At 38.7% G+C, this 25,637-nt stretch overlaps 1 protein-coding gene across 2 annotated transcripts; it reads right to left on the minus strand.

Annotated features, from left to right (window-relative positions):
* Positions 1-91: 91 nt before the first annotated feature.
* On the minus strand, positions 92-25,633 carry CPSF3 (cleavage and polyadenylation specific factor 3). Of its 2 annotated transcripts, XM_074922172.1 has the most exons (18): positions 25,512-25,633; positions 24,629-24,692; positions 23,860-23,957; positions 22,797-22,925; positions 21,705-21,882; positions 19,961-20,050; positions 18,738-18,888; positions 16,522-16,697; positions 15,991-16,149; positions 15,065-15,211; positions 13,939-14,091; positions 13,427-13,535; positions 12,576-12,674; positions 11,395-11,489; positions 10,727-10,814; positions 3,275-3,344; positions 2,590-2,686; positions 92-291 (listed from the first exon to the last, which is right to left on the minus strand). In XM_074922172.1, the coding sequence occupies exons 1-18, from the start codon at positions 25,580-25,582 to the stop codon at positions 190-192; spliced, it is 2,076 nt and encodes a 691-aa protein (XP_074778273.1). In that variant the 5' UTR covers positions 25,583-25,633; the 3' UTR covers positions 92-189. The 2 variants fall into 2 exon arrangements, 1 of the variants encoding a protein (XP_074778273.1); XR_012634783.1 differs by lacking the exons at positions 92-291; positions 2,590-2,686 and having other exon boundaries at positions 11,385-11,489.
* Between the last annotated feature and the right edge of the window lie 4 nt (positions 25,634-25,637).

Here is a 25,637-nt window from a genome sequence, read left to right on the forward strand (position 1 = left end):
TTGCTATATGAGAACCTTGCTATATAAGGTTGCTCATCTGTTATTTCAAAGAACTCAGCAGTTTCACAGTCACAAAATTGGTATGTTTGACTTGCCGAAGAAAAAAGTTTTATTTACTCTTAAAAAATAGTCAAAATAAAATGAACACATAGAAAATTTTTTCTGATGTGTCCTAGGTATCTACAGAGGTCAGTACACTGGGCTGAGGGCATCATAAAGCCTCTGTGCAGCCAATTCCACCATTTCACGAAGGGATTCATCATCTTCACTTCCTGGCTCACAGTCAACTGTCTGGGAACAAAAACCAAAAGTATGTTAGAATAACTAGCACTTCATATTCCTTTTCAGCACGTGAAGAATGCTCATAAGGGAAAAGTAAAAAGTAGTCATGCAAATTGAAAAGAAAGTTATCAAGAGCAGCACTGTGTATTTTTAAATGGTCTGCCAACATGTAGAGAAGATTTATGTTCAGAGATTTATTCAAGTCTTGCTGAGGAACAAGAAACTTAATCTTCAGTTTTATGTTTGATTAATAACTCACTTCAAAACTACTATACAAAATGCATTAAGTTCTAGACATTACATTTAATTCAAAATCAAATAAAACCACACAAGATTCAGTCCTTGGAGATTTCATTTTATCTGTGAATTCACCTGCACTTTATTAGGTTAATACTGTAAAACACGGGCATTCATCACAGAGGTACAGGCACCTCTGCTCAGGGAGTCTCCACACTGATGTTCCCACACCCAGAAGATAACATTTACATCAAAATAAAACCCCAAAGAGATTAATTTCTCACTAAAGCAAGTCTTCCTAGAGAAGGATGCCCACCCCAAATACACAAAGCTGATCAGTATTCAGGCCAATTCCCTGACTGACTGCTCTACCTCAAAACCAAAGGGCAGCGTTTGTATAGTAATACAATACAATAAATAGACTTTCAAGGCTTTAAGACTGTACCTTCTCTAATTCAATATTAACTTGTTACTCTTCCCAACAAGTAACTCCTTTCAACCATAAAGTGGGGTTTTTTTGGTTTTTTTTTTTTGTTTGTTTTGTTTTGTTTTGGTTTTTGTTTTTGGGGGGGAGGGGGGGGAAGGCATTTGAAATGGCAAACATGCATTTAATTTTATCTAACAATGCTGTTAAGGGCATGTTAACTGTAAGAGCCTGTGTTAAGACTTAAAGTGAAAAAAATAAATCCACGTCTCACCATAGTCAGATTTATTCTAAACCGTTTTTTATTTTAAAGCTATTAATGTCTTATAAGAAGATACATATGCACATAAAGAAAGACAGATCCTGTAAAACTTGGTTCAAAATGGCACAAGCATGCCACTGACAACACCGTATGTAAAAAAGGATTAGAAAAGATACACACTGTTGTGGTCGAGTTGCCATTAGGGTTTCTGTCAGTACACAAGTCTTTTAATAATGATGTATATCAGTATTACAGTATATGAAAATGAAATCTAACTTCTCGGTTAAGCAGTATGCATTTTTTCCAGTCTTGTTACTTTTTTCTCTGTTGCAAGAGCTCTTTTCAGCAGTCCTATATTTTTCTGTACTATGTATACACTGAAATGTTGCATATGTTTATTAAAAAGCTGAAAAAATATGACACAGCAGGCACTGTGTGTTAACCACAAGACTGTAACTCACAATCCTCAAGATAATGAACATTCGCTTGTTCTGTTTTGATAGGTTACGTATTTTGGGCAGCCACCAACCTTTTCTTCTGGGTATGTAGAACACCTGAAATATTTGCTGTGGTCCCTGACGGCAGCATCTAGAGCCACTCTAGTGGAATATATTACTACTACGGATAATGGTAATACATTATATATTTTTAATATATTATTAAGAATGACAGAAAGGCAACACATTAAAATGCTTAAGGACATGAAGGGCGTTGTTTTAACCATTCTTTATAGTTCCACATTGTTTGAATAACTAGGTGTGACAGGTTCTTAAAGCAGCCTTCTGACCTGCATGACATCCAATTCCGAACCTAGCTGGTAAATTAATAAAGTATTTCTTTTTGTGAGTATTTCAGGCTTTCAGTTTAGCTACAAAAGGATCAAGATGACCAAAATTTTTATTAGCATCATTCCCATTTTATAACTGTTCAATTATTCAGACCAGAGCCTATGTTTTAAGAGCATTAAAAAAAAATTCTAGGTTAAATCAGTTTCTCCTCTACAATCTTTATTAATTCATATAGAAGTAGAGTTGTTGAAAAATACTGGGTTTTCTTCCAAATTTACTGCATTTGTTACATAAACATTGCTAGCATTTTTTTAATGAAGAAAACTCTCTAGGAAATGGTTCTGTAACAATTTCAGTAAACTCAGCTTGCAGGCTGGGTCAGTATTGCTCTCAGAAAGGCTGGGTACTGATCAGCTGACGAGAACGTCAATGAAATTAATGGAAAGTCTATGAGCTTAAGTTGTTTTCATACCAAATGCAAAAACATTTCCTTAGCAAATGGGTACACGATATTCTAGGCAGCACTGTGTACTAGACTGGCGACTCACCTCTGCTTAACAGAGTGCACACAAAAGCAAGTGTTTTGCTGTACATACCCGAGTGTCCAGTGAAATGTTCGCTGTCTTTCCATCTACCGTGATGCACAGGACAGAGCCATCTTTTGAACTCACACAGTCTTCTCCAAACATATCCCTAAAACAAAGATCTATGTGTGTAACGTGGCCAAACAGCAAACCTATGTTTTTCTTTCTATTAACCTTAGGGTTCCAAGATCATTTTCTCAGCAGGGTATCTCCTTCTACCAACTATTATTTAACCCACTCACATATAATTAACAAATACCAATCTGAATTATTATGAGAGTGGGAGTCACATAACAGTAAGTATTTTACTGAAATAAATCTTATAATAAATTAAGGGAAAGATTTCGAAAGAGGCAGGATTTCTGTGTAAATAACAGAATATACATCAGAGTAAATTTTAAAAGATACATGATCCAAAAAGGTATTTTCATAACCATTTGTGGCATAATTTTGGGAGACAACTTTAAAATCTGCTTCTGGAAGAAATAACTGGGCATTGTACTCAAAATTTTAATGATGCTGAGAATTTTTTTTCTGTACTTCTTTCTTTACTTAATTCCTGGCCTTCACAGAAATTAGACTGAAGTAAATTTGTATAAAATATTTTAGACTTATTTAAACTGTATTATACTAAAACTATTGTATTTACATCATTAACAGTGATCATTTTTCTTGAGAAAAATATATGCAAACTTACTGAAGCATGATCTCCATTCTCTTCCTATACACATCCATATCTACTTTTTTGGAAATTTTATGTACTGCAGCTGAAAAAAAAAAAATTAATTTCACAGACATTTGCTGGGAGAATTGGCTAATTGATACATCCTGGTTCCTAACTGACTTTGATGAAAAACAATCCAAATGCTACACAAGATATATATGTTTAAACATTTTATAAACAAAATGTATTAAAAAATGATGGAAGAGTCAAGGAAGTACATAAATTTAAAATATTTGTTCCCTGTACTTTCATTTAAAATAGAAAACTTTGCAAGTCTAATTCTCACTTTTTAATTCTTTTTAAGACTCATTACTTCTCACATTTCCTTTACTAAAAAGTGAAAATATCTACTTTTATCAGTTGTTTATCACGCTTCCTTTTTCTGTTCTTATAGGAGAATAACACATCATGGAAGCTAGGAGCATACAGAGAATACATAAAGTAAAACTGGGCAGCAAATGTGAGTAGTAGTAATAGGCATAGACATTCCTGGAATATATTTCAGCATAGTGAGGTTGAAATAAAAATAATGATAGTGGTTTTAGACTTGGTTTTGAAATCAAGAGGTAGTTTAAAACAAGTAATTTTCATTTGAACGTCATTATTTAAGTATTTGATCATTAAAGGAGTCAGAAGTCTCCATAGGAAGAATTGTGAAAATCACAACCTTTTTCACTAATGGATAAAAAAAACCAATAAGGCTTTTTAAAAACTAGTTTTAAATACTTCTAAATCAGCTGAAGAATTCAGAGGACTGAACACAATGGTAGTGAGAATAATTTCTTAGAAATTCTTTGAAGAACTTCATAATTGCAAGAGACCGAGCAAGTGTTACCTTAAAAATTTACCATCTCTTAGATAAAATGTGGTAACTGAATGTACTAAGCAAAATAACTTTATACTGGAAATGAGGTAAGAGCATGCAGATGGTCAGCTGAGCAACAGTAACTTAAGATATTTTAATTCAATCACTTGTGATCCTGTGTACATACTCTAAAATACACAAGTGCAAGAACTATTTGGAATGTGTTTTTATCCCAAATAAGGGCAAAAAAATCCTGTAAAAAACCACACCTGAGATTATCTGACAGAATCACCACCATGAAACATGAGAACTAACACTAAAAGGCATGTAAAAATACAAAGAGGAATAATTGAGGGGGGCAGACAGGGAACTGTCACTAACAAATCGCAGAGAAAGTGTGGATTACCAAAATCCAGGCCAAATCAGATATTACAATAAGAAATTAAAAAAATCAGCAAAACATCAGAAGTTTTTTCCAGCCATATAAAGAAAGATAGGGGAAAAAAAAAAAAAAAAGAGGTCAAAGTGTCATCTGGAATTAGAATTTCTATTTTTGGTTAGTTTCAGCAGAGCAGAATGTGAAGGCATGGCTAAAAGGGCTGATCTATACAGAAGATTACCACAACCAAGATAAGAAAATTACACTCTGAATTTGTTTAGATCATGGTGACTGTAGAACCTTTATCCCCAAATAAATTAAGAACTGCTATGTGAATTTATAAACTCAGGAGAAAGGATTTTTAACAAATTTGTTGAGTGAGGTATGGGACTAAGCACCTAAGGAACACTCATTGCTATTTTATATAAAATCATTAAAATACACAATAAAAAGACAAGAAGAGTAACCCAGGGAAAATAAACACCTATTTGTCCATATAGCTCTAGTATTTTCCATGCTAGGAAAGAAAAATCTACTGAAAGTGTTATGAATAAAACATCACGTGGGGTTCGCAGAGACAGATCAAGCCAGACCCCTCGCTATCAGTCTCTGGCAATTTAAAATTATCATTTATTTTAAGGATACATTGTAGACTTTGACCATCAGACTTCAGTAGAGGATCTGATCCAGAATGACATTAAAAACCCTTAGGTAAGATGAGAAGATGTGAACCAGTACAGAATTTTTAACACAGGTTAAAAGGAAGATGATCACAGAATGAGTTGACAGGGCAGTCAGAGGCTGAAGGGGTGACACATACAGGATACGGCACAGGATCTGAGACTGCTTTGAAGGCTTCTGGGTTCAAGCGCACACCTCAGATGTGTCCTGGGTTCGTGTCAGGAGGACTTCCTCATCTCCCCACCACTATAGTTCCCACACAAATGAAAAATGGGCACTAAGGTCACATGTGCTACTGGTCCTCTATTTTAGGGTCACCTGCTGGGCACTACAGACATAGCACATGAATTTTTAAGGTTTGACCTTGGGATTAATTTAGTAAGAACTCTACTCATATTGCCCTTATGCTGGCAAAACCCAACAAAATCAATCACCAAATAGTATTACTTTTATGTAACACCCAAGGAATAGAATTTTAGGTTCTGCTTGCCTAACCACATCCAAACTGGAGATGAATAATGCTCTAAGATGGATACCCAACTGTCACTTATTTCACAAAGGCAGATTTTGAAAAGATCTTTGTAAGTAAAACAATGTCTATTCCAAGTAATGATGCAGGTAGTGGCAAAAAACTGATTTTAAACCCTAGAAAATAAAAAAGATACATCCTTATTTTATTTTGATAAATGGATTATCATTAAATTAACTGTGTTACTGTGTTGCCAAGCTGCCAATATTTATCCTCAGTGGCCAACCCAATATTTAATACTTGATGCAGATTCTTAGCACAGGGACATACATGTTCAAAAGTAAAACAGTGGAATAAATAAGATAAACTGTCATCACTAGTAATCCCAACAAAATTGCTGTGATTCTTGAACAGCAACATCAAACCCAGTATCTGATGATGCTATCGCTATCCAATAATATTACTTGGTTACAGGGTCTGTGCAAGTGTAACTGTGAAGTTAGTCTGACTTTTTTTAAGCATGGTCTACCTAACTCCTGATGTACAGTCATAGGAATGACACTCATGAATGGCAATCACAACATTCAAATAAGAAATGGAACTATTTAAACGAGATATCAAAAAAAAAAAATCTAAAGTGAACAACATTTAACTTACAGAATCATAGAATGGTTTGGGTTTGGAAGGGACTTTAAAGATCATCTAGTTCCAACCCTCTACCATGGGCAGGGACACCTTCCACTAGCCCAGGTTTCTCAAAGCCCCGTCCAACCTGGCCTTGAACACTGCCAGGGAGGGGGCAGCCACAGCTTCTCTGGGCAACCTGTGCCAGTGTCTCACCACCCTCACAGTAAAGAATTTCTTCCTAATATCTAATCTCAATCTACCCTCTTTCAGTTTAAAACCGTTACCCCTTGTCCTATCACTACACTGATAAAGAACTGTGTGTCTGCCCCACCCCCCCCTTTAAGTAGCCCCCTTTAAGTACTGGAAGGCCACTACAAGGTCTCCCTGAAGCCTTCTCTTCTCCAGGCTGAACAACCCCAACTCTCTCAGCCTGTCCTCATCAGGGGGGTGCTCCAGCCCCCTGATCACCTTTGAGGCCTCCTCTGAACCCACTTGAGCAGGTCCATGTCCTTCTCACAGTTGGGGGCCCTAGAGCTGGACACAGTACAGCAGATGTGGTCTCACAAGAGTGGAGTAGAAGGGGAGAATCACCTCCCTCAGCTTCATGCTTCTTTGGATGCAGCCCAGGATATGGTTGGCTTTCCGGTCTGCAAGTGCACATTGCTGAGTCATGTTAAGCTTCTTGTCAACCAACACCCCCAAGTCCTTCTCCGCAGGGCTGCTCTCAATCCACCCATCACCCAGCCTGTATTTGTGCTTGGGATTGCCCTGACCCATGGGCAGGACCTTGCACTTGGCCTTGTTGAACTTCATGAGGTTTGCACAGCCCCACCTTTCCAGACTGTCCAGGTCCCTCTGGATGGCACATCCCTGCCCTCCAGTGTGTCGACCGCACCACACAGCTCAGTGTCATCAGTGAACTTGCTGAGGGTGCAGTCAGTCCCACTGTCCATGTCACCAGCAAAGATGTTAAACAGCGCCAGTCACAATACCAACCCCTGAGGAAGGCCACTCATCACTGCTCTCCACTTGGACATTGAGCTGTTGACCACAACTCTTTCAGTTCAGCCATCCAGCCAATTCCTTATCCACTGTGGTCCATCCATCAAGTCCGTATCTCTCAAATTTGAGACAAGGATGTTGTGCAGGCCAGTGTCAAATGCTTTGCCCAGGTCCAGGTGGATGATGTCCATTGCCCTTCCCTTATCCACCAATGCTGTAATCCCATCATAGAAGGCCACCAAATTCATCAGGCATGATTTGCCCTCAGTGAAGCCATGCTGGTTGTCACCAATCACCTCCTTATTTTCCATGTTCCCTAGCATCACTTCCAGGAGGATCCACTCCATGATCTTACTGGGCACAGAGATGAGACTGACTGGCCTGTAGCTCCCCAGGTCTTCCTTTTTTCCCTTTTTAAAAATGGGGGTTACATTTCCCCTCTTCCAGTCAGCAGGAACTTCAGCAGACTCCCACGACTTCTGAAATAATTGATAGTGGCTTATCAACTTCATCTGCCAGTTCTGCTAGGATCCACGGATGCATCTCATCAGATCCCATTGACTTGTGCGCCTTCAGGTTCCTTAGATGGTCTTGAACCTGATCTTCTCCTACAGTGGGCAGTTCTTCATTTTCCCAGTCCTGCCTTTGCCTTCTGTGATCTGGGCATGTGGCTGGAGCCCTTCCTGGTGAAGACTGAGGCAAAAAAGTCATTGAGTACCTCAGCCTTCTCTATGTCCTGGGTAAACAGGTCTCCCATTTTCTTCCAGAGAGGTCCCACGTTTTCCCTAGTCTTCCTTTTATAACAAATGTACCTATAGAAGCTTTTTCTGGTTGCCTTTGACATCCCTGGCCAGACTGAATTCTATCAGGGCTTTGGCTTTCCTAACCTGATCCCTAGCTACTCAGACAATTTCTCTGTATTCCTCCCAGGCTACCTGTCCTTGCTTCCACCCTCTGTAGGCTTCCTTTCTGTATTTGAGTTTGTCCAGGAACTCCTTGTTCATCCACACAGGCCTCCTTGTGTTTTTACCTGACTTCATCGGAAGGCATCATTCCTTAGTTTGGAAGAGGTGATCCTTGAATATTAACCAGCTTTCTTGGGCCCCTCTTCCCTCCAGGACTTTATTCCATAGTAATCTACCAAGCAGATCCCTGAAGAGGCCAAAGTCTGCTCTCCTGAAGTCCAGGGTAGCGAGCTTGCTGTGCACCCTCTTCGCTGCCATAAGGATCTTGAACTCCAACATTTCATGATCACCGCAGCCAAGGCTGCCCTTGAGCTTCTCATTCCCCTCCTTGCTGATGAGAACAACATCCAGCATAGCACCCTCCTCATGGGCTTCTCTTATCACTTGGAGAAGAAAGTTATCATCAATGCATTCCAGGAACCTCCTGGATTTCTTGTGCCCTGTTGTGTTGTCCCTCCAACAGATGTCGGGGTGGTTGATGTTCCCCATGAAGACCAGGACTTGTGAATGTGGGGCTGCTCCTCTCTGTCTATAGAGGGCCTCATCTGCTCAGTCTTCCTGGTTGGTGGCCTGTAGCAGACCCCCACTACAGCAGCACCAGTCCCTGCCCTCCCTTTAATCCTGACCCATAAGCTCTCGATCGGCTCCTCATCCACCCCCAGGCAGAGCTCCATGCACTCCAGCTGGTTGTTGACATAGACACCCCCTCCTCGTCTCCCCTGCCTGCCCTTCCCTGCCTCTATCCTTCCATTCCAACACTCCAGCCACAGAAGCCATCCCACCACGTCTCCATGATGCCAATAAGATCATAGCCCTGCAGACGTGTGCATGTCTCTAACTCCTCTTGTTTATTCCCCATGCTACATGCGTCTGCATAGAGGCATTTAAGTTGGGCCCCTCATGAAGCCAACTGACTGGCTGGAATTCCTTTGTGCTGCTCTTCAGGTGCTCTCCTGTTGACCTGTGATCCCTCAACAGGCTCTGGGCATCTATTGCTGGCACTGGCATCAAGCTGGTAGGAGTGGGATAGATTGAGGTTCCCCACCCCCAGCAACTTTAGTTTAAAGCCCTCTTCACCAGCTTTGGCAAACCTATGACCGAAGATGCTCTTCCCCTTCTGTGACAGATGGACCCCACCAGCCCCAGTAGACCAGGTTTCTCAAAGCGAGCTCCATGGCCTAAGTAGCTGAACCCCTGGCTGTGGCACCAGTCCTGTAACCAACTGTTGATTTGCCAGATTTGACTGGCCCTTTCAAATCCCTTCCCTTTGACTGGGAGGACTGATGAAAAATCTACCATCTAGCTGTGTTCCAGAGTCCCTTACTGCTGCTCCCAGGGCTCTGTAATCCCTCTTGATACTCCTCAGACTGCTCCTGGCTGTCTGAGCCAGCAGATAAGTCAGTGGACTGTACGAGACTCGGTAGTCTCTTGGTGACATGCCTGACACGAGCCCCTGGTAAGCAGCATACGCCTCTCTCGAGTGCATCAGGTCGGCAGATGGGTGCCTCTGTGCCTCTCAGAAGAGAGTCACCTACTGCTGTCACCCATCACCTTTTCCTAGTTGCACTGGTTGTTCTATGGGGAGCAGATCAGGCTGCCTTACTCAGCTCCAGCATCTCTCCCAGTGCAACAGGTCTTTCCTCTCCAGCCTGCAGAGTGATGAAGCAGTTCTGCAAGGGCACCTCAGGCTTTGGAGGAAGTCTTACTCCTGCAGGTCCTTGCCATTGCCAGCTTCCATGCTTCTGCATTACTGCCCCCCTGACTTCCATGTGTGCTAGTGGGGGTTTTTGGATGTTTGGCCATGGGCTGTGGGTCCACTGCAGACCATCCTTGGAACCAGCTGTCTAACTCCTTCTCAGTCTCCCTGATGCTTCGCAGCCTTCTCACCTCCTCCTGCAGCTCAGCACCTGCTGCAGGAGGTCCTCACCTGGGCACACCTTTTGCAGGCAGCTCTGCTGTTTGTCCCTGCTCCAGGAGAAAGGTCTGGGCACTTCCTGCAGCCTGAGGCTGGCTCTGCAGCCTCTCCTTTCAGCAGCTCCATCTGGGGGGAGGCATCGGCCACCGCTGGGGTAGCAGGTGCAGACCCCCAGGCAGAGCTGCGGTCTTTGCTCTCAGACAAGTGCCCGCCACCCTGCCCTGAGGGCCAGGGAGGACAAGTGCCCTTGGCCTGTGCAGATGGTCACAGAACGGTGCCTGGTTGCTGGGTTATGTGAACTTCAAGACTTATTTTAAATAAGGTCACATTTTCCACAGTCAGCTACCAGTTGCCATATAAGAGAAAGTTTCAAGAAAGTTTCAAGGTGTTAAAAATGATGAAGAGCAAGTTGTAATTCTGTTTTTGAGTAGCAAATCTTACTCCCCAAAATGTTTCATAAAGAGAAGTACAATAGGGGGATTGCAAACTATTGCAAGGTATTATATCCCTCTAAGCTTGATATAAGAAAAAAAAAAAAAAAAGAAATGTCTCAGTTAAATAAACATACACTAAACTTACTACCTTTCTGTATTTTGGGATTTGACTGAACTTCCAGTATCACTGTTGTCACGGTGTCTGCATACATATCATTAGCAGGATTTGCCACCCACTGAAAGATAAAAAAAAATAAGTTCATAATTTGATCCCACTATTTGGGCTGAGTGAATAACACAACATAAAAACAATGTAATATTCATCGCATTTTCCTATTTGCTTTTCTCTTGAGTTCTAGCTTCAAATGACTGTCATACAGTTTACACCAAATTATTAACTACTTTTAACTTGGTATATTCCAGTAACTTCCCACGAAAAATTCAAGCTGTTGAACGTTTCTGAACACATTTCTGAAATAATTATTAATTAGCACAACTATTTTTGGGGGGGATAGAAGGGGGGAGGAGAAAACACCATTTGACATTATTTCCAATTACTATCTGTCAAATGAAAAAGGGCATCAAATCTGCCATTATACTCTTGAGTCATGGCAAAAAAGAAACTAGCAGTGGCGAAATGAAACAACATGCATCAACACAGGACCACAGCTCAAGGACAACTTTGTTCAAACTTTCATTCTATTTGCCATCAAACAAAAAACTACCTGGAACATTTAATTCTGCATGCCATCTATATGATACTACTTTGCAGAAACTCAAGAATAAAATACTTTTTTCTCCCTCACCAATGCCCACCTCAAGGACTACCATGCCTGGTTCCTGGATCACAGTAATATTCTTGAAAACCTTCAGGGCTGGTTTTTGCTGGATTTCTATTTCTTCTACATCACCTAAGAAATGGCAACAAATGGGTAGCAAGGATAAAATTATACTGAAAGCAAGACTAACTTTATCTGCGTAAGAAAATAGGTCATTTTAAGAATAAAAAGGGTTGTCTGTTATCACAACTGCTCAGAGCAGCTTGCAAAATGGAAGTACATACTCTTTTCCCTGACCTGACAATATTATTTTCTTTGTTCTGGATTGTTGGGGGTTTTTTTAGTGAGCAGTACTGGCCATTTAACCTGTTTTGAATTCTCATATTTGACTGGCTTAGTACACTGATGTGAATACACCAATGAAAAAGAAAATAAATGAGAAATTTAGTGCTCCATTCGCCATTAACCAGCTCCTCCTGAACCTTTAAAGGATAACCCATTGCTTACAGAAGCATAAAGCTTAAAACAAAAGCATTTGTGTGCCAGGTAGCACTCAGGTTACGAGACCTGAACATCACCTGAGTAGAGGTTTTCTCTTTGCTAGCGATATGAATTATATTCTGACCCTAGAGAAGAAAAATAAATCCTGAGCTTTAAATGCGCGAAGAGATCTTGCAAAGTGTGTGTGCCTTTAATGAACTAGGACAGGAGCTGACCCTAACCTTTACAAAAGCTAGACTAGTGGCAGATTTAAATGGCTTCTGACTCAGAAAAAGCCAACAAGGTCAGATTCTTGCCTCTCGGGGAGGGACAGAAGAGGCTATCATAAAGGAGGACAGAGCTTTTGTTTTTATTAATTGGATGGCATTACCCGTTCTATTTTGGGTCTGGAGATAAAAGATAAATTAATAAATTTTACATCAGAGTGGCTATAGCACTCACCTTGGGGGCTGACAGAAGACAAAAATCGGCCTAGGCTCTACATTGCTATATGCTCATGATTTTCTAATACAGCTACAGCAGAATCCCCCCAAAAGGATATGCCATACTTATGAACTGGATCTGGCAAAAGCTGCATAGTCTAATGAAAATTGTAAAATACGAAACAAACTGTAGCATTTCAGTTACTTGCAAAGAAATTTCCACTCAGAAGACCTCTGAAAGCTGTTTTAAATGTTGACCACTATAAATCATGCCCATATCTTTCCAAATACGCACCAGTAAGCTTTTGTAGCTGATAATAAAGCAGATTAAAAGGGCCTGTATATGGAATGGCTTGTGTCTGTGTTACAGTGCTCATCGCCAAGTCTGTGTAATCTGAAAGAATTTTGAAAAGTATGCATTAAGAATTACCCCTTTGAGTTTGCTTCCTAAAAAATAAAATTGCCACTATAGATAAAAAATGCCATTGATTCATTTAAGACAGAGGGTTGAAAAAGACAACTTGTAAAGAGGAGGGTGTAGCATCTGTTGTAAGATGAATAATATATTTGTGATTAAGATACCAGCAAGAGCTTGTTATTATACCCCTTAGAGGCAAACGATGAACTAGGACACCAGAATTGCTTTCCCCAAAGTTCTTCAGAACTTACGTTTAGTTATTCTTCTGTTTTGAGAATAGATCAATTTCATTAGTAATAAATAGCATAGGAGCAATACAGAGATATTTTCACTGTACTGTAGCTTTTTACACAAAAACCTGACATTTTAGAAACTGGCAGGGCAACTGATCAAGGTGCAATTCTGTTCTCACTGGTACGTTTCATGCATATTCATGCAGAGGAAGAAGTTTTAAGTAATCAGAGGGGAAATGGAATTTTGCTTCTTTTCCTTTACAGAAATAATAAAGATTTTAAACTTCAGTGGACAATAAATTGAGTGCCTTTTTTCTCGCTACAGCAGTTCAGAACTTTAGGCAAAACTAAACCAAAATAAACCCAAGATGTTCACTAGTTGCTTATCAAACATAAAATTACAGATAAAAACCCAGTATAGTATGTGTTTTAATGACAGAAGGAGGATACAGTAAGTTTCAATTACCTACTGAGCACCTCACTGTCTTTACTTACTGGAGAGGTCACATGGTGAAAGAATGTGATAGTTAAAATTCCTTTTAACTAGAATTCCTGAAATTCTCTGTCCTTGCTCTGGTTTCTTATCAGCTAAAGAACCCATCACCTGGAAAGAAAAAAAATCACACATCGTGCAACAACACAACCTGAAGTATTCATAGCTTAAAGGTAACTATGAAGATGAAATGTAGTTTTCTCAGAAAAATCAAACATAGTGTAAAATTAACTCTTAAAATAAAAGGTCAGAGTAACCAACAAACATTGAGATGTAACACAAGAAAGGGCTGGAAGATTGAAAAGCCAAAAGAACCCAAACAAACGCCGCCAAAAAGCCCCTAAAACCAAACCCCAAATAAACACTAAACACAAAACAGTCACATACATACTTTTGAGTCCCTGGAAAACACACAATCCAAACCCAATTAAAAACAGAGGCTTGAAGGAAAATGTGTAGTTTTTATCTCCAAGGAAACTACTGTTGTACAGATAATAAAACACTGATTTTATACCTTGGCAAGCTTCTCTCCTCTGAAGTTTAATGTCACAGCTTCAGTATTCCTAGGATTGTGAACTTCTATATGAACTTCATCATTATCCTCATATTCCCGTATCAATGCTGCTTTCAATCTGGCCATTTCATTCTGCTCACCGTGAACTAAAATCTATAGAAAGACAGTTTTCCTTTTATCAGAAGTTACTTGTCCAATGAGACATGATTAGTAAACCATTATCCAAGAAAACTGCAATCTTGTATTTAATCTTTATAAAAATGTAATTTCATGAGGTCACAATAAATATTAACTCAATTATATTACTTGGTTCTGTATGTCTTTGAATTCTATGCATTATTCAAAAGCCTAGATTTCACCATGTTGAGTATTAGTAGAAAAAAACATGCAAACAAGCAGAATGCATTACAGAGATTGCATTTAACTTTTCATACATACATTGTTCTATTATGAAAGTATTAAGATCAACAATAAAAGTTAGTTAGCTTTACAGTTTTGTGTCTGCATGTAGATAAATATACACATAATAAACATGCAATTCCGAGAGAATGCTTCATAGTTCACAGTCTTTGCCAAGTTAAGCCCTCTTTTCTTTTGCTATGATTTGTTTTCTTCCTTATCTGTGCTTGCACACTGATTCTCCTTCAGTTTCAGATCCTAGCTCCCATTTTCATATTCTGGTCCTTCACACCTGCTCCCTGTGATGTGCTCATGCTTTTCCCTGCAAGCACTGCCTTTGTCTTGCTGCCTGCTACATACCTTCAATCAATGTTTTCTTGTTTTTCTTGGGGCAAATTCCAGTGAATTATTCCAATATCAGTGTCCCCAGCTTAATGTTGTCCTATGCAGTATCTTACTTGTGCAAAACACTGCTGAAACAGATTATGGACTGTACCACTTCCTTGAAAGTCATCCCCAGATATCCCACATACAGACAGTCAAGAGCAAGTTCTTCTTTACTTTGCTAAGGTAACATCACAAAAAAAGGTCAAAATCTCCACCTTTTATTATTCAAAGCATAGGGCTGCTGGCTACTGCTAGACACCAGTACCTGCCTTGATGACTCAAGGCTGTGAACTGGTTTGATGAATGCCACTCTGAAGAAATGGGCATCATATATACTAACCACATGTGGAGGTTTCAGGGCTCGGATAAATTCACTAGTTTGTTGATAATCTGTGTGAGCAGAGAAAGAAATATAGTCCACAGACATCTTCAGTGGGAGTTTTTGCCCTGACATAGTTGTGATCTCTTCAGGTTCAGACATAATGTGCTAGAATAAAAAAAAAAAAAGCACTTGAAACAAATAAAAAATTGAAAGCCTCCTACAGACACCATATAACTGATGCTTTACTTTTCAAAAATCAATGAAATAATATTGGCAGACAGGTTAAATGTGAAGAACTGAAAAAAAGATCTCAAATTTCATAAAACACACACTCAAAAATGAAAAAAGCATTCACAACACACACCATTTCATCTTCTGCATCCTCAGCAGATCTGGGAGTTCATTCTTCTTCCAGATACATCTTTCTCAAATTTGCATTGTAACAAGTATGTGACTTCTATCTCTAAAGGCAAAACTAGATGCTCTGGTTGCCCTTTGCTGCTGGAATTTGGAAGGATGGATTTAATTCTCTACAACCAGACAGTGGCACAACATGCACAAGGCAGTTCGATCTCGGACACACAAGTAGCGTTCGATTTAATACTGACTCCTCTAGAATTAGTGTTACGGCTCCCCTCTCAAAAAATTAAATGAGGGGGGGTCTAAAGATGGAGAAAGGCATCAATCGTTCTTTCTTATGACAAGATAACTGCTCCTAGAAAAGACTGATCTGTGTAACATCACTGGAAATGGCCATATGCACATTTTCTGTACTTTTCATTAGCATTAGCCAAAAGCAATTAGTTTTGACTATGTACGCAAGTGTACCTGACAACAATCTTCTCAGTATATCCAAATAAAGACACCTACTATTGGCCAATTGTTTTTAAACATAATACGAATACTACTTCATATTAAGAAGTTGTGGTACATTAACAACTCACCTTAGCAAGCGTTCCTTCAACGCAGTACCCTGCTATAATTACTCCATTTCTCTTATCTGTGCACCAGCTTTCAAACAACTCTCTGGATAAGCCGCTCTGCATCATGCCTGGGGAAGCCATCACAACACTTGGGCCAATATCATCAAAATGATCCATACTCTAAATGGAAAACCAGCAAGAACATCAGTTACCATAACTCACTTAAATGAAGGACAGCCTAGCCGCACCCTTGAACAATGTACAAGTAGAGTCCTATGTTCACAGATTACACCCCATCCTCATAAAAAATGCCCTTTCCAGCGAAGTTCTTCCTACTGATGCCCGTAAGGAGCAAATTATAAGCACAGGGGGATCTATAGCGAAAGAAACGTTGGGAATAAGCTCCCCTCAACCAACCCTCTAAACACTGGGATAGCAGATAACTCAGACCTGTACCTAATCAATCTCTGAGGATAATAAATACGCAAACTGTTCAGCAAATATGAACTCTTCTGTCACCCTTCCTCTTCTGTAGCCTTATCTCAAGCTTACCTTCAGATTACTAATGTGCTTGAAAACAAATGGATTGTTGATGTTAATTTGCTTGCGGATTTTATCATTCATGGCATTGACATACGTCTGATAAACTGCCATACATTTCTTTGCCAAAGAAGAGGCATAGTATATAGGAATATCATGGAGTTCAGGATGATTCTGCCAGTATTCATCTAAAAAAACAAAACCAATGAAAACAAACAAAAAACCCAAGCACCAACCCAAAAAACACACAATCCTGCGCACAGCATTATCTCCAAAATGCATGCTTCTCAGAAATGTTAATGCTTCTTGTAAAACAGATTTAACAGTTTGGGTTTTTTTTAATTTTTATTAGAGAAAATCAGAATCATAGGCCTTTTTTTATAATCACCTGCTCTACTAAGGAAGAAAAAGCAATCACCAACTAAAAATGTATACAACAAGTAAAAACAAACAGTCAAACAAACAAGAAAAAGATCAATTTCAGATATTTTTGGCAGGTCAAATTCCAATCAATCATGAACTTCAGCTTCAAGATATGGAGTATACATGATATTACACAGCAATAAATCTACATTTACAACAATGCAGGGTTTACCGTACCACTGCAACAAAGCTAAAACATCTCTGTCAAATATTAGTTATACATCTAACAGCTAGGGATATCTGCACATAGATACGTTGGTGAGAATTCACTCTATCAAAGTTCTGTAAAACAGATCCACAGATCTCTGGAGGCATGAAGGGATCACCCAGCTATCAAGCCTGGCTTCCCATATATCGCCAACAGTTAGATTTTACAAGCTTAACTGAAACAGAAAGAGGAAAAAAGCCTTCACGAACCACAGCTTATTTTATCACTGATGACAATAGCCCTGACCTTTACAAAACACAAAGAAGAGATCTGAATGCAGCTATACAAAACATAACTTGTTTTCCCACTTGAATACAATTCTGCTAGTCTAAAACTTTTTTATATTGCACAAGTGAGGAACAATCATCCAAAAATATTTTATATTGTCATACAGTATGGAAAGAAGAAAAACACAGAAGTCTGCAGACTCAATTGTGTAAGCGTATGAGATGCAATTGCATTTTCTACCTAATTAAGCATCCAATTGCATGTCTAGCTTTACTAGATATATTTTCAAGCTTATCTTCAGAAACCTTACTATAATACCTACACACAGTAAAGAGAGGCAAACATATTACAAACCAACAGCTGCACAAGATTTAAAATGTTCAGGTTTTATCTCCTCTATAAAGTAAAAAAACCCTCAGTCAATGATAAGAACTTAATAAACCTACAGCATCAAATACTACTCCATGCCTAGATCCAAATTCCTTATTAACATTTGAATAGACCAGTAACACAATTTGAAAACAAACTAGTTTCTAACTTGAGCTAAAATGAAACGGAAAGTGAGAAGAATTTTAAGTATTTTAGGTAACACTTTAGATTCAACACCCCTAAAAGTATTTTAATTTTGACATAGTTATCTTTTGATCTTGCCAGCATTTGCATGAGCAAAAAGACTAGTGAAAAATCATGCAACGTTGCACAAATTAAATGTGCTAAAAGGAAGCAAAGAAGCCTGGAATTAACTTATTTAAAAACTGTTTTATCAGAAGTACCTTCTAATAACTACCTCTGTTTTATGTGAAGTAGCTTGTTATGATCATGTATAATTCCCCCCTCCCCCACATTTTTGCTCTTCTTAACAAAGCCTGATTCGCTTTCATATTATCATTAGGACTTCAGAAATGCTGGAAGTGTCTGCTATGGTCTTCTCAGCTTTTTCTATAAAGACTTCTTCACATAGGTTTGTGAATGAAAGGGTAAAGGTAGCGATTTTTGGAACAAAATACACCTTTTTTTAGCAGTACAGTTTAAATAGAACAGTTATTGTGATTGTTTCCTTTTCAATCTGTAGTAATAGTCCCTATTTGCTGAAATCCTGATTCAACAAGATTCAGAAATCACATATTACCATGCCATTATCATTTCCTTTCTAGGTGCCATCCTACCTCACAAAGCAGAACTGCCTTGGTTGGTTTATTGGATTTTTTACAGTTGAACAAACATGCATTATATGTTCTCAGGTAATTAACACAATGGAAAATGGCTGAAGAGTTGTTTAAAAAATGATTATATCTGAAAGACTGCACATGAAAACATTCTCATTTAACTTTATATGCCTTTTATTAAGAGAAGCTGGGAAGGTACATACCTAAAATTAGAAGTAGTTCTTGAGCTCGACCCAGGGCAAACACAGGAATAAGACCTCTACCTCCTCTATTTACAATGTCGTGAACAGTATTACAGAATCTTGCCTCTCGCTCTTCCCTTTTTTCGTGAATATGAGTACCATATGTGGATTCCTACATATAGAGAAACCGAATAGTAAAAGTACTGACACAGAGACTAATTCTTGATCTAATCCTCTGAATCCAACAAGAAAATGCAGAAAAACATACTGGTGTTAACATGGTGGGGAGGGGAGGGAAATGTGTGAGGTGAAAGGAAAAATCAAAACCACCCCCAAATCACCATAACCACCTCCACCAAGATAAATAACCAAAACTTCCCATCCCCCAAACCTCTCCCAGCAATTTGGAGAGACAGATCATGTTAGAAAAAAACAAAAAGAAAAAAGTTAGAACTATTAATGTTGCAACCTTCTTTTAAGAGGTTTCAAATTTAACATACTTATTTTTGTAACTGGAAATGCTGACACTGCTTTGATGAAGGGGTTATCATGTTAACATGGCTTACTAGTGGTACACATGCCACAGTTTAGAAACACCTAGCCTAAAAGATAGAAATTACACAAAATACAAGATTTTGATGTGACTTAAAATGAAATTATGTTACAGAAAGCAGTTAGAAGGGACACAATAAATATAATAATTGTAAGTGTTACTCTGAAACATATCCCACAGTTTGTTTCCAGATAAAACTGTTACTTTTAAAGTCTCCGCTGAGCTGCTGATTTTCCAAATGTGGATTCAGAATAAAACCGTTTCGCTCAGAAAACAAAACAAAACAAAAATATGGAGTAGCACTCAGGGCACCTCCACCCAGGACAAATTCACAGCATAGTTGGGTTAAGATCAACTAAAGATAGATATCTGGCTAAACTGGAGTTTGTGCAATACATCTAGCCAACACAAGTTGAAACTTAATAAATCTCCCATCTTGAAAATGTTTGTCTCGGGGCTTAAGGAACTTCATCAGAAGAATCATAAACAAAAATTAGACTTTTTAACACAGTGAAAAGATATGTTGGGTGTGTTCTGAACACCAAGTGTTTGGATATTTAACACAAATCACATACTACCATTGTCAGAAAGACTACTCCACTGTCTTTCTCATTCCATTTTAGCTTTAAGTAAGTAATACTCCTACACATATTTAATTACTAATATAAAGAAATAATTTTGTAAAACTTACAATTATAAGAATATCAGGTTTAATATTGGGAATCTCAGCTGCCATCAGATGTCTGTCTTCCTGTCTTGAGAAATCACCTGTATATAAAAGCTATTGGAGACAAAGAGAAGCAGTATTCTGATTACAGGTTCTAACAGGTCTGCAGTCTTTAAAAAGCTGTTGTACAGGAATGGTATTTTGTAAGCAAAAATGGTTTTAAGGAATTTATGATAAAAAGGTCACTTTAACTAAAGACTTCTGATGTGGGCAGTGCTTACAATATTAGGTCAATAGTACTAAAATGCAAATATTCTACCCACAATAAGTAAAGGTATTTCAAGTAGTACCATAATTCCAACAGGACTAGGTAAACAATTATTAAGATTTTATTTTTTGTTTGGACACAAAGGTGACATTTTTAGCCTTTTACATACATGCACTGACCATTAAGAAGTAAAAACTGACATAACAGAAAATACAGCAGGTCTTAAGTGGAAGTAGAAAGTAGATAAAACTGCATTTACATATCAGAATGCAAATATAGTGAATAGTCCAGTAAAATTACTTATTAAAAATCCTAAGATTTTCTGATACTACAAAAAATGGCTGTGATCTAGCAGATTTTCCAAACAGAATGATCATGTTCCCCATTATACCAAGAAGTAATTTGTAACTGTTAGCAATTTTTAACTCAGGGTGGAACGCAGCTCTCTGTGCCCAGTATGATGGTTTCAAAACTGAACATCTTTTACTTAATAATCATTCCATTGATGAAAACATGAATAATAACAAAACATACAGTCAGCAACAGCAGATAACTAGTCTACAGGTAACCTATTATCTCATTCCTCATTTGTTTCACAGAAGAGTAAAGAAAATAATGGATATTAAAACCCAATTTGTTCAAGTCATGCATAGTAAGAGGAAAATCTCTTTCTCCATCATGCCTTAATCAGAAAATAAATACACAGAAGGCAGTAAGATATCTAAATTTAACTGTAAACATTGTACATTCAGTTCTATTTCTATAGACTTTTTAAAAAATTTTAAACTTTTAAAATTCTCAATCATTATTAAACTATGAACAAAGTCCTACTCAACAGCAAGCCTCAGGACCATCATCTCTTTCCTTTTCAAAGCTGTAGGACACTTTCCTTGGGCAGTGATTAAACTACTGAACTCCAATTCATGAGATAAGCTTGAAATACCTGGTTTTGACACAGTGCTGCCTGTGATTATATGACGACTTATTTAATCTCTGTGCCTAAAATTATTATTAATAATAATAATAATCCTATTTCTTTAGGTACTTTAGCATAAGAATATTATGAGAAAAACATAACTCACATACTCTGACAAATGCCATTTAAGCACTCAAGACAGGCAGACATGGTAAACCAGAATTACAAAACCAAACATCTGTTCATAGATTTTACTAAAATGCAGCTTCTGTAAGACTGCCTCAGCTATCGGCTACCTCTGAGCAGACCAGCAAGGAAAACTACATGTTTACTGGTTCCAGGTCTGAGTCATAATTCACTCCTGTAAAATCCAAACATCCTATCTGGTCCAACACACATGTCAGTTGCTAGTTCTAATCAATAAGAAAATACATGCTCTAAGTCAAGGCCTCCCACTTTGACTTGAGTCCAAGTCTACTTGACAGCTCCAGCTACAGTGGTGGGGCTTAACCGACAAGAATAAGTAATCAATGACTACATTAGAATTTAGGCTTGATTTCAACTTTATAATAAAGAGAAAATACCTTCACACCAGCTATTTCAATCATAAACATGGCTGCTCCCAGAACGTGGCCTGCGTGGTAACACCAGAATTTGATTCCTGCCACCTCTTTCACTTCGTGGAAGTTGATGGTCTCAATCTTGTCCATGCTTTCTTCGAGGTCTGTTTCTGTATATAGCATGTCATCCGCTGATATATTACTGGATATAAGTGAAATGGCTAAATATCAGCTCATTTTATCAGCTTAGATTATTTAACAGTTGGAAAAAAACACCCTGGATTTTTCCCCACTGACACTAAGACTTCCATTCAGTAATGCTACATCTCCCATGTTACAAATTAAGTCCAGGTACTGTAATGTAGTTCAACTAAGCAGAGGTAAAATAGTCTTTTCAGTTCAGAATCTGTTCTGTATTTATCTAAAAGTACCAACAGATTTCCATCCCTGGACAGAGATCTGCCACTTATCTTGTCCTCAGAAACCTAACTAAACCACATTTTTTCCCATCAGCCCAGAACAAACAAGTTAAAAGAAGACTGTTTATCAGGTTTCTGACCCAAGCTAGAATCTGCTGAGTTGAGATATGTTCAGGACCACTGCATTCACATAGAAAAGATGTGTCAAGGTATGTAACAGAAGAAAAAAAAAAAGACAGAAGAAACCTCAACCACATGTAAGTAGCAGAGCACTCCTTGTATATTTAATATTTAATCTGACCTTGTTCTGAAGAGTGATTTGTATATTTAGGGCTTAAAATTCACTACTTCTGTGAAGCTTAAGAAAAAATAAGACATTAAAAAGCATGAGAACAAGAGTGTCTTAAGAGAGACGGATGGGAAAAAAAGGAGATTCTATTAAAGGTCCAAGTAAGACAAATTAAAAGATGAAAGAAGGAAAGATTTTTTTTTCCCCTCCTGATAGGAAATTGTCTGAGAGACACATTGTCCATGAGGCAGTAAGATGATTCATTACTTCTAACCTGGTTATAATGTTGATACTTGTGGCAAGATCCAGGTTCATCAGACACTTTTGGTGGGTTCATCTTAAGTTTCCTATTGGATATACAGGTGAAATAACTGAGGACTTGAAGAGAAAACCCATGGGACAGCTTACCTGACTTTGACATAGTCTGAAAGAAGCCATCTGTAAATAGCTTTTGTGGCGTGAGTCATAAATGTCCTTCCTTTAAAACTTGTTTTCTGCAAAAACCATGGTAAAGCCCCACAGTGATCTAAATGGAAACTTGAAAGACACACAAATCCAATTAATACATTAACATTGCACAAAACTAATATAAACTATATAATTCACTACTTCACTGGATTAACATAGCGTCATGAAAATCCAGAAACAGAATTTCAAACCTCGTTGTTTACTATGCTGGTCTATATTCTGTACACTAGTGACTAGAAACATAGCCAAGAAAAGGTTAAGAGTCATGCAGGAAATTCTCCATCAATTGCAAAGGTTTTCTCCATACAATTTTAGAATTAACTTTTTTGTAATTTACATATAAAGTTTAGAGGGAGAATATAACAGGAACCACGAACACAATAAATGTCAAAGATACTAAAAGAAAGCAAAATAACAGATGTGATCCTAAATTTATATGTTGGACACTATGGATTAAAACATGAACTAGTACGATAAAATTATCTGGCCACACTTCTACTTTGACCTATCTTAAGAAAGTACTTTTGAAATATAGGTAAGACAAGCACATACCATGAAAACTCGGGATTTTTTAGACCCAGTTATGACTGGTTAAATCATTTAGAAATGGCTCTCCTTGTCTCTCAGCCACTAAGCAATATTTAAACCACATTCAAAGCTTGTGTAAGTCTCTGAGAACATTTTTCATTCAAAGCCAACAGAGCAAAAACCACAACCAATACTTTTCAGCAGTCTTTATGTAGAAAACTTATTCTAGAAGCTGCCACAATGGTATTAAAGCAAGCCAGGTTATAAAAAAAGTCAAACATCACAGTGAGCTTCAAGGAGAATTGTAATGCCAAAAGTGACTGAACATCCTTAATTTAAAAAAAGCTGGAAACTAAAATTTTGTCATACCATTACCATCTATGTAACACCTATTTTCAGACTCTCTTAATAACCTACAAGCAAACACGGCTCAGACCACAACCTCAGTATATTTGCTCTTTTAGGTGCAACTCACTGACTAATTAGGAGGAGATCAATCTCAGCAGGATCTATCAAATCAATGTAAGGAAGAGCATCCATTCCTTCCAGTCCAGGATGGATTCCACAGTCAAGCTGAAAAATGAAAGAAACTTAGAAGCTTTTAACAGAACATATAAAAAACCCCTCTTCTACTGTGGTCTAACATATAGTTACTAGTGACTGGTAACTTTTACCAACATGAAAAAGAAGTATTTTTTCCTTAAACACTGCTTTTAGCATTGGATTTCACATCTTGGACTTCTGTCTAAATAACTTATCTCTACGGGGAAACTGATCATCTTTCAAAAGATCCCAGTCTTTGTTTCTAATTTTGTACTTATGCAAGCCTTGATTCACACTTCAACACCTGACTATACAGAACCAGTGTATGAATGTTATTTCAGCCACCATCTGAGAATACAACTGGAAAAGGGAGAGAGAACATGTACATGTTTATACAAGACTGTTTACACATAACTGCTGGTAAGCATTAACCTTAGCATCTGCTGAAACCTAATATGTGCAGATTTTAGAATCTACGCTTCAGACACATACATTCTGTTTGGGGATACAGATTTCTTTTACAGAACAGCCTCTGTAATGCCTACAATTTTATATGCTATATTGTCCCAGAAAGGTACAAAACATGCCTCTTCTAGCACAGTGGCTACTTCAGCGCAGAGATCGATTTAACCCATGACATCTTTCTGTGATCCGAACTACCACAATGAGAGGGCATACTAATACATTCTTGCAATAATTACCATTATTTTTCTTCCTTTAAACTCCAGAATAATGCATGACCTTCCTACTTCTTGGCCAGCACCTCTGCAAAACAATATCAAAGTCATCAAAATTAAAACAACCTACACCATATAGAGATAACTGTATCCTGGATGCCTTTAGTGGGGTTATTTTTCTGTGTAGAAATAACAGCTGCAAAGTCCTTCTAAACTCAGATATGTAAAGTAACTGAACAGTTATCTTTATCTCAATGAAAATGAGATCCTATTTAATGCAGCAGAAATAAAAATAAACTATTTGGGGAAATTATTTTGGTCTCTTCTGGTTTTTACTGCACGCCTACGGACTCGCCTCTCAAAGTATCGAGGTGTATAATGAATGGAAAGTTTACTTAAATAACAAGTTACCTTGGGCTGAATAAGCCTGAAGTAGCATCTTCAAGTTGTCCAGAAGACAACTCTTTGGATGCTACTAGAAACACCTTCAAATTGCATTGGCATCTTTACCAGAGAAAAAACAATAATTAGCTTAAAACACTACAAAACCCGCAATGCTGTCGAAGTGCAAAAGGCGAAAAAGCGGCTTTTTGCTGGGGCAGTGCAGGAGGGAAGGCCGCCCTCCTCCCGGCCCAGGTGACACCAGCCCGGGGACGGCAGGCGGCCCGCTCGCTAGAAAAGCTGCCAGAGAAAAACCAGGAGCGGGGGAAGGGAAGAAAAAACCCAAAAAAACCCCAAACAGCCCGGGATTCCGACACCCCGACCAAGACTTCAGTCGGGCCGCCCCGGACCCGCTCCCGCCTACCCGTCGCGACGGCACAACCGGTGCCCGGGGGAGGCGCCGGCCGGGGCGGGGTCAGGCACCCCCCACCCCGCAGCGGCCCGCCCGCCCGCCCCGGGCGCTCACAGGGGCCGGATGAGCAGCTGGTCGCTCTCCTCCGCCGGGATCAGGGCCTCGGCTTTCCGTTTCGCCGACATGCTGCCGCGAACCCCGCCGGCGCCCGGCGCCGCGCCCCGCCGCCCCGGCCCCGCG

Source organism: Athene noctua, chromosome 1 (assembly GCF_965140245.1).
Source record: "Athene noctua chromosome 1, bAthNoc1.hap1.1, whole genome shotgun sequence".
Classification (NCBI taxonomy): Eukaryota; Metazoa; Chordata; class Aves; order Strigiformes; family Strigidae; genus Athene; species Athene noctua.

What these genes read in the sequence shown, in the direction of transcription:
- CPSF3 (XM_074922172.1), bottom strand. Translation starts at nt 25,582, where the DNA reads ATGTCGGCGAAACGGAAAGCCGAGGCCCTGATCCCGGCGGAGGAGAGC. An exon ending in GATCTCCTCCTAATTAGTCA is followed by an intron (nt 22,926 to 23,859) that starts GTGAGTTGCACC and finishes GTGTCTTTCAAG; the next exon opens with TTTCCATTTAGATCACTGTG. An exon ending in TCAGCTACAAAAGCTTACTG is followed by an intron (nt 11,490 to 12,575) that starts GTGCGTATTTGG and finishes GCCATTTCTTAG; the next exon opens with GTGATGTAGAAGAAATAGAA.